Source organism: Danio aesculapii, chromosome 5 (assembly GCF_903798145.1).
Source record: "Danio aesculapii chromosome 5, fDanAes4.1, whole genome shotgun sequence".
Classification (NCBI taxonomy): domain Eukaryota; kingdom Metazoa; phylum Chordata; class Actinopteri; order Cypriniformes; family Danionidae; genus Danio; species Danio aesculapii.
In genome coordinates this window covers 11,796,384-11,808,843 of record NC_079439.1, presented here as the reverse complement: position 1 = coordinate 11,808,843, position 12,460 = coordinate 11,796,384, and the positions used below count along the sequence as shown (strand labels likewise).

Below are 12,460 nucleotides of genomic sequence, written 5' to 3'. Positions count from 1 at the left end.
GGGAACTAAGAGCTGTGCGAAACCTCTGGAGCGATTGCTTACAAGTTTCGAGTTCTGTGAAGTAGCTCTAGATAGAAACTGTTGTTTGGTGTTTACTTTATGATTAAAGTTGTTGCACGTTTGCTGGTTTCCACCTCTGGATGAGCGAGTTTTAGCAACTTGAACATTAAGGTTCAGAAATAACAAAACACCCGCGAAGAAACACAGAGAAACATTAAAACCTACGGCCGGCAGCTAGCTCTCTCCAGCTCTCACATGGTCACCAACTGAAGCTAAGCAGGGCTGCGCCTGGTCAGTACCTGGATGGGAAAAAAAAAGAGTAGGGGTTACCCCCGGCATCCTGGCCAAATTTGCCCTCTGGCCTCTGTCCATCATGGCCTCCTAACCAATCCCCATATCATAATTGGCTTCATCACTCTGTCTCCTCTCCACCAATCAGCTGGTGTGTGGTGTGCGGTCTGGCGCAATATGGCTGCCATCGTATTATCCAGGTGGATGCTGCACAGTGGTGGTGGATGAGGACATTCCCCCCAATGTGTAAAGTGCTTTGAGTGCCCAGGAAAGCGCTATATAAGTGTAAGGAATTAATATTATTATTATTATTACTGCCAGCTAGCATTTCGGAAGTGTTATTGCAGAGCAACACAGACAGCACGCAGAAGTATACTGTAAATTCATGACTACGCGCAAGGCACTCAAACCTAGTCGACATCAATCAAAAAATTTTCACGGCAGAGCATTGAAGTCAACTAGTCGGTGCAACCCCTACTTCATACATAAGTATATGTATGAAATATAAAACAAAACACACTGTTTAACATCTTTAAAATTTGCAGAATTGTAGACAGCGCCCTCTAGTAAGTAAGTAAGTAAGTAATGTGTATTTATATACAGTAGCTCATTTATTGTGTATGGCCATACAACCAAAGCGCTTCACAATCATGAGGGGAGTCTCTCCACACCACCACCAGTGTGCAGCATCCACTCGGATGATACGACGACTGCCACAGGACAACAGCGCCAGCGCGCTCACCACACACCAGCTATTGGTAGAGTGGAGAGATCGTGATACAGCCAATTTGGTGGATGGGATGATTGGGAGGCCATGATCGGTAAGGGCCAATGAAGGGAATTTGGCCAGGACACTGGGGTTACACCCCTACTCTTTTATAAGAAGTACCATGGGATTTTTAATGACCACACAGAGTCAGGACCTCGGTTTAACGTCTCATCCAAAAGACGGCGCTCATTGACAGTATAGCGTCCCCTTCACTTTTACTGGGGCATTAGGACTCACACAGACCACAGGTTGAGCGCCCCCTGCTGGCCTCACTAACACCACTTCCAACAGCAACCTAGTTTTCCCATGTGGTTTATTATCCAGGTACTGACCAGGCTCAGCCCTGCTTAGCTTCAGTGAGTCACCAGTCTTGGGCTGCAGGGTGATATGGCTGTGGCAGGATGATATGGCTGTGGCTCTAGTGGATTTGTTATCTGAAATGTGCAACAAAATGTACTCGGAGCAACATATTTTACGCTTTTGCAAAAGTGTAGACTGAAGCACATATTTCCAATGAGCCTGCTTAATAAAATCTACTTTCTATTAGAGACAAATCTGAACGGTGCATTTTTCATAAAGTTACTGTGTTGTCCTTCCTGTTTTCTAGAGTGGTGAATGCTCCAGAGACCTAATTTTAGCACTTAACCATGGATTATGTCCAGTTTTCATGTCCACTTTAATGCTCTTTGATTTGTTAAACACATTCTCGCTCCATTTTCTCATGAAGTCTGCGGATGAAAGGCTGGTTTGTGTTTGAGGGCTCGTATCTGTTCAGCTGAAGTACCATCTTCTCCTTGCGTTTTACTACTCGCCTGTTCTTTGTTGTCTGTCCAGGGTTTCACAGCTTGAGGGTGTGTGTTGAAACAATCTGCAGGGCCAAACTCGACCCCTCACCAACAGTGACACTATTGTTTTACAGAGGATTTCTCTTTAGTCTGCTGTGATGCTGCTGACTCTTTAACTTATGTAATGTGGTAAATTAAATGGAAGCACGTGTTTCTCTGAGGACTGCATGGCTCTGGGCTTTCTCTCTGGGCTCTTTGTCGCTGTATAACTAAATATTGCTCACCCGTGACCTCTTGTTGGCTATACACTGCATTATTGTGGTTTTAAATAACACTGTGCCATAATGGATATTTAGGAAAAGGAGAATTTAGCTTTAGTTTTCTTGATTTTGAACTGGATTTTTGCTAAGAATATCCAATTGGCTTTTTTTGAGGTGATTAAATCTTATACTTTTAAATGTCTGGACGTCTTTGTATTAGTTAAAATAAACAGAAACATAACAAACATGCTTTAAGTACAGTTTTCTGACAAAATGTCTGATTCAATAAAACTTTTAGTAAGGTTTTTTTTACTGTTGCTTTGTACGTTTTAACGCCTGCATGAAGCAAAGTTCACACTATTAATCTTCATTCGATCATTTAATCTTTGTTTTAGGGAAATTTTTTTTTATATATGTATATGTATGTATATGTATGTGTATATATATATATATGTATGTATATGTATGTGTATATATATATGTATGTATGTGTATATATATATATGTATGTATATATGTATGTATGTGTATATATATATATATATATATATATATATATATATATATATATATATATATATATATATATATATATATATATATATATATATATATATATATATATATATATATTGGATTTTCAGATTATAGGAAAGTATTTTTGGATATAAATTATTTGTATTTTTGTTGTTTGCATCAAAATTAAATTCAAATTAAAATAATGAAATGATATTGAAGGATTCGGATTTCTGCCTTCCAATCCGTCTCATCATGGATGAACGTTTATCCTTTTTCATCATGCTGTTCCTCATTACTTTTTAATTAAATATATGATTATTTGATTATTTGGATGAGTATTTAACTTTGAATTGATTTTAACTAATGAATAAGTTAAACACACTGCTCTATGTACGAATGTTCAGTGCATCTGCCTGTCTCTGTAACTTTTTCAGGAGCCACCAAACTAGGTCAGAGGTCACAGAGACCTTGAGTGAAGCTGAGGACTGGACGCAACTGTTTCTATTGTTATTTCTATGAGTTAATACTATCTAAAATGTCTAAAGTGATTCTGCTCTTTTTACGGTTAATTCTTTTAAAGTGATTCTACTTTTTATTCAAGATAGACTTTGTGTAGTAAGGATATAACTGCCTCAATGTAGATTACACCGCTTTTTTAAATCCGTTTTGATAAAGACAACTAAGAGTACACTCAGCCTTGGATAAAACAGATTATACTTTAAGTGTGTGTGTTCTATTTGATTGTGGAACCGTTTCACAGGTCTGGAGTCAGCTCTAAACAGTCTAGTGAACGTCTGACGTTTATAAGCTTAAGATATTGTTCAGAATTGTACACACGCGTCCCACATGGAAATTTTTCTAGTCTATCTGTGTTTTAACCAATCAGGTTAGAACGCCTTTATGTGATGCAGTTAATGACGTGATGTGACAGTATACTTGTTATTGATTTATGATTGTAAGCAGAGCGGCCTAGGAACTCATAGTGAGTCTTGAAGCTGGCTTCTGCTGATGAAACTGCAAACTATCTTCAGTAAACTTCATTTATTTATTTGAATCTCTGACTCCGGCTCTTCATCTGACAGACTGCTCATTCTTTGGGTTAAACTGTAAACCATCCCTACAATAGGAACGTGGTTGCACTGGGCCAGATTTGAATATGATTATTGCTAAGTTCAGATTGCATAGTATTAGCCCTGATTTTGACTTGCCGACAGGTTTTGAGAAATCGCAGACAAATGGCTGAAATCACAGGCAAATCGGTGCTCGTTCACGCAAGTAACAATCAGACAGTGTGAACAATCAAAGACGCCATCTGAGAGAATCGCAGATGAGTCGCAGACACCAGTCAGATATCTGGCATGCTAAATATCTGGAGCTGTCGGTGATTCAAATCATGCCGTGTGAAATGAGTTCTGATTGAAAATAACATTGCCGATTACTAGGGCCAGACGGAATCTGCGGATGTTTTTTTCTATTTCTGTGGAGAATTTTAATAAAAATCGGCGGATTTCTGCGGAATGATTTTGGGAGTATCGTAACTAAAACCTTGATATATGAAATAAAAAGTAATACCTTTTTCACTTCTATTTAATGTTTACAATGCAAATCCATATAGATTCCCTTGATTTGGTAAACAAAGCAAGTCTATCATATATCTACTAAAAGACTATTGTACATAAATCCGATGAACATTTTCATATTAGTCAATAATATTACTGTAATTAATTTAAAAACTGAATAAATATAGATTTACACACATTTACTCAAGTAAATAAACAGAACTAATGATGGGCTAAAAATCTGCGGAATTCTGCGCGCACAGATTCCGTGTGGGCCTAGCGATTACCTGCAGCCAATGAGGGAGAGCTGCATCCACTAGTGTGGGTATCTGCAGGTCAGTGGGAGGTTGAGGGAGTAGTTAAAAGGGCTTTTTTTTGGTCTATTTGGACCCAAAAATGGAGGAAGAACTAGAGTAAATTTGTCAGGAGCACCCGTGTCTGTTTGACATGTCATCTGAGCAATACCCAGCCTGATCTCATGAGAAAACGTAAGTATTTTACGTTTTGTCAGTTTAGTGGCTAATTCGTACGAGTTCATTCGTATCAAATTGTATGTTTTTAAAAAGGAGGCGTGGCACCTAACCCCACCCCTAAACCCAACCTTCATTGGGGGATGAGCAAATCGTATGAATTAGATTGTACGAATTCATACGAATTAGCCACTAAATCAAAAAGTTACGAATTGCCGTGAGATTGTGTTGCAATACCACAACCAGGTCGAAAAAGAAATAAAGTTGAGGAGAAATTGCTAATTCTCTTCAAAAGCCAGGTGAGCAAAATAAGTACATTTCTACCTCACTAAAGGCTTCTTTCTCATTATGTAGTCAATAGCAAAATATATACTACATAACCTCACGTTGTTTCCATGTCACTTCTGGCGTGTGTTTGGTTGTGAGATGTAGTTTGCGGACAGAGAGAACGCTGTCGGCGATTCTTCCTATTGTAAAGTCATGCAGTGTGAAACCCCCCTGTCGCAGATCCATCCTACAGTGTAAACACAGCAGCGATGGAATGCTACCCCAGATAGTCACACAGTGTGGAAACCTCTGTGACACCACCACTTTGAATATCGTGCGGTCTGATCTCAGCATAAGTGTAAAGGTTAATTGAGTAAAGAGTACTGAGTTAAATGTAAAGTCTAAATGTACAAATGTTAAGCGCACAAGTTCTAGGGAAATCTTCTTTCTGCATTTTGCCTTTGGTAAGGAAACGAGTAGCTTCTGCATTTTGTTAAAAATAAACTTGTTTTTGTCAAGTTCAGAATGAGATCAGGGTGAAGAATTGATGACAGACTTTTTTATTATTATTTTTGTGCTTTTTTTTTTAAGTGAATCATTTAGATCTGGAAAGCATGATCCTTGAATGTGAACTTGTTGTTAGGGTAATCTGATAAAAAAAAAAATATATATTTAAAATATTTTGCCCAAATTCTTTGATCATGATTTATAAGTGCATTTCTGTGCTGGTACTTTTATTAGTTTAGGGATGTTAAAAAATCACACTATAATGGCCTCTTAAAATGGTGGTAAGCTGTCTTATGCTAAGCATGATTTTTAAAATCATCAGATCACCATTGTTTTCTCTCTGAATGTTTATTTGGGGTAGCAAGTCTGGACCACATGCGAGACTTGTGGAATTGGTACCCTGCAATAAGCATTTTAATCGTTTGCCATTCAACTCATTCAACTCATTACATGAAGGCATGTATTTGAATCACAGACAAGTCCAGGTATTAAGCATGCCAAATATTTAACAGATCTCTGATCATGTCTTTGATAATTCACACTGCGTGATTGTCACTCGCATGACTGAGCACAGATTTTCCTCTGATTTATCAGCTATTTCACAGAACTTGTCGCTGAGTGAGAATCAGGGCTACAAGTGTGCAGTGTGAACTTGCCATTAGTAATTTATTAATTAAAATGATTCATTAATGCAGCTCATTCATGAATCGTTGAATTGGTAAGGATTTGAACTCAAATGATTTGTTCAAAAGCAGATTCATTCCAGAACAAAGCACCAAAGTGTCGCTCTAAGATACACAAATATTTTGCTATAGCTTTATTTAGGACTTTTTGTTTGTGGAAACAACACACACACACAAACAAAAACAATGAACAAATAACATGCATCTCACTCAGTATTTTTGTTTATGGATTTCTTGTTTATGGAACGTTTGTATTTACCTTTTTCTTCAATGTGGAAGTGCGCTCGTTTTAGCGATTGATTTAGAACTTATGATTCAGTTGCCTCTGGGAGAAAAGACTAGGAATTGAAGAGTTCACACTTAACTGATGATTGATTATAAACTGTGTCTGGCATGCTGTCCCGGGAGAGAGCCTTGAGCTTAACCTCGAGCCCAGGACTCCCTCCTGTTTGTAACTGTGCATTTACACCGAAAGCGGTGAGAGCGTCCAATGTCGCACTGGCCGGCCTGGCGACAATGCTGTCTGCCTTCAGCTCCAGCGGCGAGAGCGTCAATATTCGCTACATTGATCTCATATTTAAAGAGGCCGTTGCAGCATATCAGTTACATTCCTGCATAAAACGTACTTTCTAGCATGAAAATGTTGCGCTCTTTTTATCAAATTCATTTAACAATGGAAGATCAAGTTGCATGTGGTGTGACATTGCTCCACTTAAGCGACTTTGCTTCCGCTTATCGCTGCCGGCTCTCATTGAAAATGAATGACTTCCGGCTACTTTGACGCTCTCGCCGCTTTCGGTGTGAACGTTCGGTAAGGTGAGAGGGGGAGTTTGAGCTCAGGTAGATCTCGAGAACTCCCCTGTTATTATATGGCTAATGGCAATTAGGAATTTCTGAATAAGAGCTCCTCAATGGTGCTACATTGGTTTGGTTGATTCACCTATAGCACATGTCTTTGGACTATCGGAGGAAAACAGGGAACCCAGGGGAAACCCACGCGAGCACGGGGAGAACATGTAAACTCTGCACAGAAACGTCTACTGGCCAAGTAAGAATTTGAACCAATGACATTCTTGTTGTGAGGCAACAGTGCCAACCACTACGCTGTTGTGCTGCCCTGTCAAGGAAAAGGAGGGAGGAGTATGGTTTGAAGGGGGGATTCTTCAAGATGATGATGAATAAAGTAAGAAACTCTGATTATTTATAGTGAGTTAGGAATCATCCGATTGGTGAATCCTGTGTTACTAATGCAGGACCAGCTGTGGTCCATCATAAGCATGTGATCCTCTCTAAATTAGTTTATAAATAAACTTCACTAATAAACGGCAGAAAATGGTCAAACTACTTGCTCGACAAACAAGTTTTGTTCATGACTATACACAGGGCTCGAAACTAACCTTTTTTCTTGGTAGCACCGGTGCTCCCAACTTCAAAAATGTAGGCACACCAAACTAAATTTTGTCGCACCCACCAAAAATTATGGGCACAGTTACTACACATTTTATTTTCACAGATTTATTGAATTTGAAATCAACACTAATCAAAACTAACAAATAAACAAAAAATATGTATGTGCTCACCGGTGTAACGATAATAACTGTGCTGTTCTCACGGGGGGTGTCTGGTATTGCACAGATGATATTGACATATAACTTAATATTTGCATACGTCATCTTAATAGCAGTAACGGTATTTTCACGAGCTGCAATATTAGTTTAATCTCAGTGAATGCAAGCTTATTAGCGATGGTGAACGCAGTGTCAGTGGCATGACTGACAGCATCGTGATGATTAAATGAAGGATTAAATACAACATCTTGTGCTTAAAATGTGTTGATGTGGCAAACACTGTTACCAGAAAACTCTGTCCCACCAGCTTTACGGTGACTGCTTAATCATTTTCATTGCGAACTTTAACCACTGGAAGTCTTTTATCCACTCTTCGAAAAGTGTAAATGCTGGATTGACATTCATTATATGATAACTAATCAGAGGCGCCATTATTTGCCACTTTAGGTGGTTTCCAAAACTAAATCTGTCTGTGTTGTTTTCATTCTCTCATATCCAGACCTTTACATTTTCGCGTTTGGTGTTTTTAGATGCACAATGTCTCCTAAATCTGCACATGTGGTGATCATTTTGCTGTGAAAACTGGTCGCACGACATCAGTTTTATGCACTGGCACAAATGCTCCAAAATATATTTTGAGGTCGCATAGATTTTGGGCACACATGCGACCAAAACGGTCGCAGTTTCGAACCCTGATACATATAAGTATATAAATAACGATCTGTTATTTTGCCATCTTGCGTGCTAAAGAAACCAGCTGCAAAACCCCCATTAAGCCCACGTTTTTATACATTTAAAAAGACCATTTCACGTTATGTAGTGTTTGACAATGCTGACATAAAGGGTTAGTTCACACAAAAATGACAATTTACTCACTCTCAAGCTGTTATAAACCTTTGAGGCATTTTTTTCATATGTTGAACACAAAAAAGAAGATTGTCTGAAGAATGCTGAAAACCTGTAACCATTGACTTCCATAGTAAGAAAAAACTAATACTATGGAAGTTGATGGTTCCACGTTTCCAGCTTTCTTCAAAACATCTTAATTTATGCTCAATGGAAGAAAAAAAAACAAACAGGTTTGGAAGGTTAAAGAAATGATGACAGAATTTTTATTTTTGAGTGAACTGTCTTTTTAAGCATGCCTTTTACAATTGTATCCCTCGATCCAAGTGCAAAACGAATATACCAAACAAACTGCCTAGGAAAAAAGTGTAATGTGTTTGCATGGCCACTTTAATTTTCTCTCTATAACAGACTCCTGGCAGCCGCAGTCAATACAGTTCCCCAACCACAAGATCTCCACACAGGGGTTCCATCCTGGCAAAAACAGAGGAGGCTTTGATTGGGGAACATTCAGCTCCCAGCCGTCTGTTTTAATAAGAAATAGGGAAATGAGGGGAGAAATGTGAGGGGAAAAGTAAACGAATGTCTGTTTGGGTACAGACTAATAAGGACTCAAAGCTTCACAGGGAGCCAAGGGAAATAAGACGAGGACCCAGAACATTCCATTGAGATGAAACCCTCAAGACTCTGTTTGGGTCGACGCAAAGCGCTTTTCAATCCCACTGAAGCTCTTTCTTGCATAAACTACTCTATTTCTGCTTACGAACAGGTTCACTCCCACAACTGCTGTTGGTCAGGTGAACAAAGAGACCCGTCCAAAACATTGGCTGAGCCAGAAGCTAATATGTCAGAACGCTCAAAGAAACGCAGCAATGATGTAAAAGAGGTGAGTAGTGTTAGCAACATCCATCCATCCGAAACTATTTCTGAAACTACTACTTTGAAACTATTTTTTTTTTTTCAAACTAAATAAACTACCTCCAATATGCTTTCTCAACCCACCATATACACTCACTGGCCACTTTATTAGGGACACCTGTTCCACTGCTAGTTAACGAAAAATTCTAATCAGCCAATCACATGGCAGCAGCTCAATGCATTTATGCATGTAGACATGGTCGAGATGATCTGCTGCAGTTCAAACAGAGCATCAGAATGGGAAAGGTGATTGAAGTGACTTTGAACGTGGCATGGTTGTTGGTGCCAGACGGGCTGGTCTGAGTATTTCAGAAACTGCTGATCTACTGGGATTTTCACGCACAACCATCTCTAGGGTTTACAGAAAATGGTCCGAAAAAGAGAAAATATTCTCTTGTTCTGTGAGAATAAGAATGAGCAGTTCTGTGAAATTCACACAGGCTCAACAAAATTGGACAATATAAGGTTGGAGAAACGTTGCCTAGTCTGATGAGTCTGCATTTCTGCTGTGACATTTGGATGGTAGGGTCAGAATTTGGTGTCAACAACATGAAAGCATGATTCCATCATGTCTTGTATCAACAGTTCAGGCTGCTGGTGGTGTAATAGTGTGGGGAATATTTTCTTGGCACACTTTGGGCCCATTAATACCAAATGAGCATCAAGTCAATACCACAGCCTACCTGAGTATTGTTGCTGACCTTGTCCATCCCTTTATGACCACATTGTACCCATCTTCTGATGGCTACTTCCAGCAGGATAACGTGTCATGTCATAAAGCGTGAATCATCTCAGACTGGTTTTTTGAACATGACAATGAGTTCACTGTACTCAAATGGCCTCCACAGTCACCAGATATCAATCCAATAGAGCAACTTTGGGATGTGGTAGAACGGGAGATTGCAGAACGGGATGTGCAGCCGACAAATCTGCAGCAACTGCGTGATGCTCTCTGAGGAAATATTCCTCAAATCTCTGAGGAATATTTCCAGTACCTTGTTAAAGCTATGCCACGAAGGATTAAGGCAGTTCTGAAGGCAAAAGGGGGTCCAACCCGGTGCTAGTAAGGTGTACCTAATAAAATGGCCAGTGAGTGTAGTTTGTCTTTAAACATTAATATCTAGTTCAGGGCATCTCAAAGTCCGGACTCCGGTCTGAATCCGGACTGTGAGGGTATTCAATCTGGACCAGACTACATTTTGTATTGCAAGACCATGCATTAGGGATTCAAATTGTGGATTTTCTTCATTGATAAATGCATAAACCTTGTAAATCAACTGTTTAGTTGAAAAAAAAAAATACATGCGAAATAAAATCAAAGGCAAAATGTTTTCCTTTCCAGTTTTCCTGTGTGACTGTTGTCGTGATATCCAGTGATCATTCAGGGCTTCACACGCACGTGCCTGCTTTAACGCAATGCGGATAAGTGATTATTTGAATGGATGAAGATATTGATCTGACGGAAAAGCATTACTTTCTAAAGTAACTTTCCTCAACACTGGTTAAAGCAGAGATGCCCAAAGTAGGGCCTGTGGGCCAAAGTTGGCCCACTGTAACCTTTGATTTGGCCCACCATCCCATCTGAGAGGAGAGCGAGTATTATGGAGAGGGTTGAGGCAAATGACTTTAACACAGAGATCGTCATTTCAAATTGGACGTAACCTTTTTTGTTTGTTTTATTGCTGAGCTACAAAAATAAGCAAACAGAAAATGTTTCAATTAAATCTTGTAAATGAATCTGATTTTTTAAAAATGTAAATACTGTCACTCGACAGAGAGGACCATGCAGAAGATATCGACAAGAAAATCAAGGCAAAAACTAGTGTCATTTTGTTATAAATGAGATTTTGTTTTTACTGTAATACGTTCATTATACGATGCAAAACAATACTGTATTAGTTAATATAAAGTAATGTTGTCTAGTTATTTTTAAACATTATTAAATAAATTAGGAAATTAGCCATGGTAAATTACCTCACCTATATTTGCCTTCGGCCCACTAGCCTCAATCAAGTTTTGTTTTTGGCCCTTCATAAGAAAAAGTTTGGGCACTCCTGGGTTAAAGGAATAGTTCACCTAAAAATAATCTTTTGTCATGATTTACTCACCCTTTACCTGTTTCAAACCTTAATGAGTTTCTTTTTGTGTTGAACACAACAGAAGCTATTTTGAAGAAAGCTGGAAACCTGTAACCATTGACCTGCACAGTATTTTTATTCTACTATTGATGTTAAAGGATTTCATCTCTCTTTGAAGTCCCAAAGTAAACAGTGAGTAAAGTTTCATCTTTTGGCTGAACTATCCCTTTAAAGCTTCTGTTTGAACGTTCACTTCCAGTTGTTTCTGCACAACAAATTTATTTGTTTACATAAAAACTGACATTTTAAGATGGCCAACATCAAAACTACTTGCTAAATGTGCAGATTTTGTTGAAGCATACAAACTAAACATTCTCCACATCTTATTAAGTCCGTCGTCCAGCTGTTGCATGCTTCTGTTTACTCCCTGACCTAAACCATCTGCAGTTTTAGATGATGGAAAATGAAGACATACCGACGACTTTGGGTAGTTTCTGTCTCCTCAGAGGGATTCTGGGAAGTTTGGTGCTGATTCGACTGAATCCACCACAGAGGATTATTTTGGCCTTCTTGCTGTTGGTGGAGTTTTCCTGGTCGGGGCTGAAAGAGGAAGGGTGACGTTAGACTAACATTACAGATGGATCCTATGCAGAATGCTGAATGTGTGTGTGTGACGGCTCTCTAATGCAGTTTACACCATCAAACGATAAAGACATATGGAAAGAAAGGAGAAATAGAGAGATTGCTCTGCCTCTCGGTGCAAACTGAGGAAATCTAGGCTCAGCTGGTCTTACGATCTGCAGTTTTCCAGTCGTTTAGAAAAGGTGGAAAGTTTAAGAAAACAGCCGACTGTGATTTCTAGAACACGAGAGTCTTGAGTTTTCCCGACTGACTGTGGAGAACAGAGGAGGCTTTCACTCCAGCGAACTGTGAACAATTC

The 12,460-nt window shown here is 39.0% G+C and overlaps 1 protein-coding gene across 1 annotated transcript in view; it reads right to left on the bottom strand.

The window, feature by feature from the left end:
• The window catches only part of scarf2 (scavenger receptor class F, member 2), an 86,358-nt gene that overhangs the window by 23,907 nt on the left and 49,991 nt on the right, over positions 1-12,460 (bottom strand). Inside the window, exon 9 of the mRNA XM_056457373.1 lies at positions 11,996-12,120. Within this exon, the coding sequence (XP_056313348.1) occupies positions 11,996-12,120 (125 nt within the window). The remainder of the gene's footprint in view (positions 1-11,995; positions 12,121-12,460) is intronic.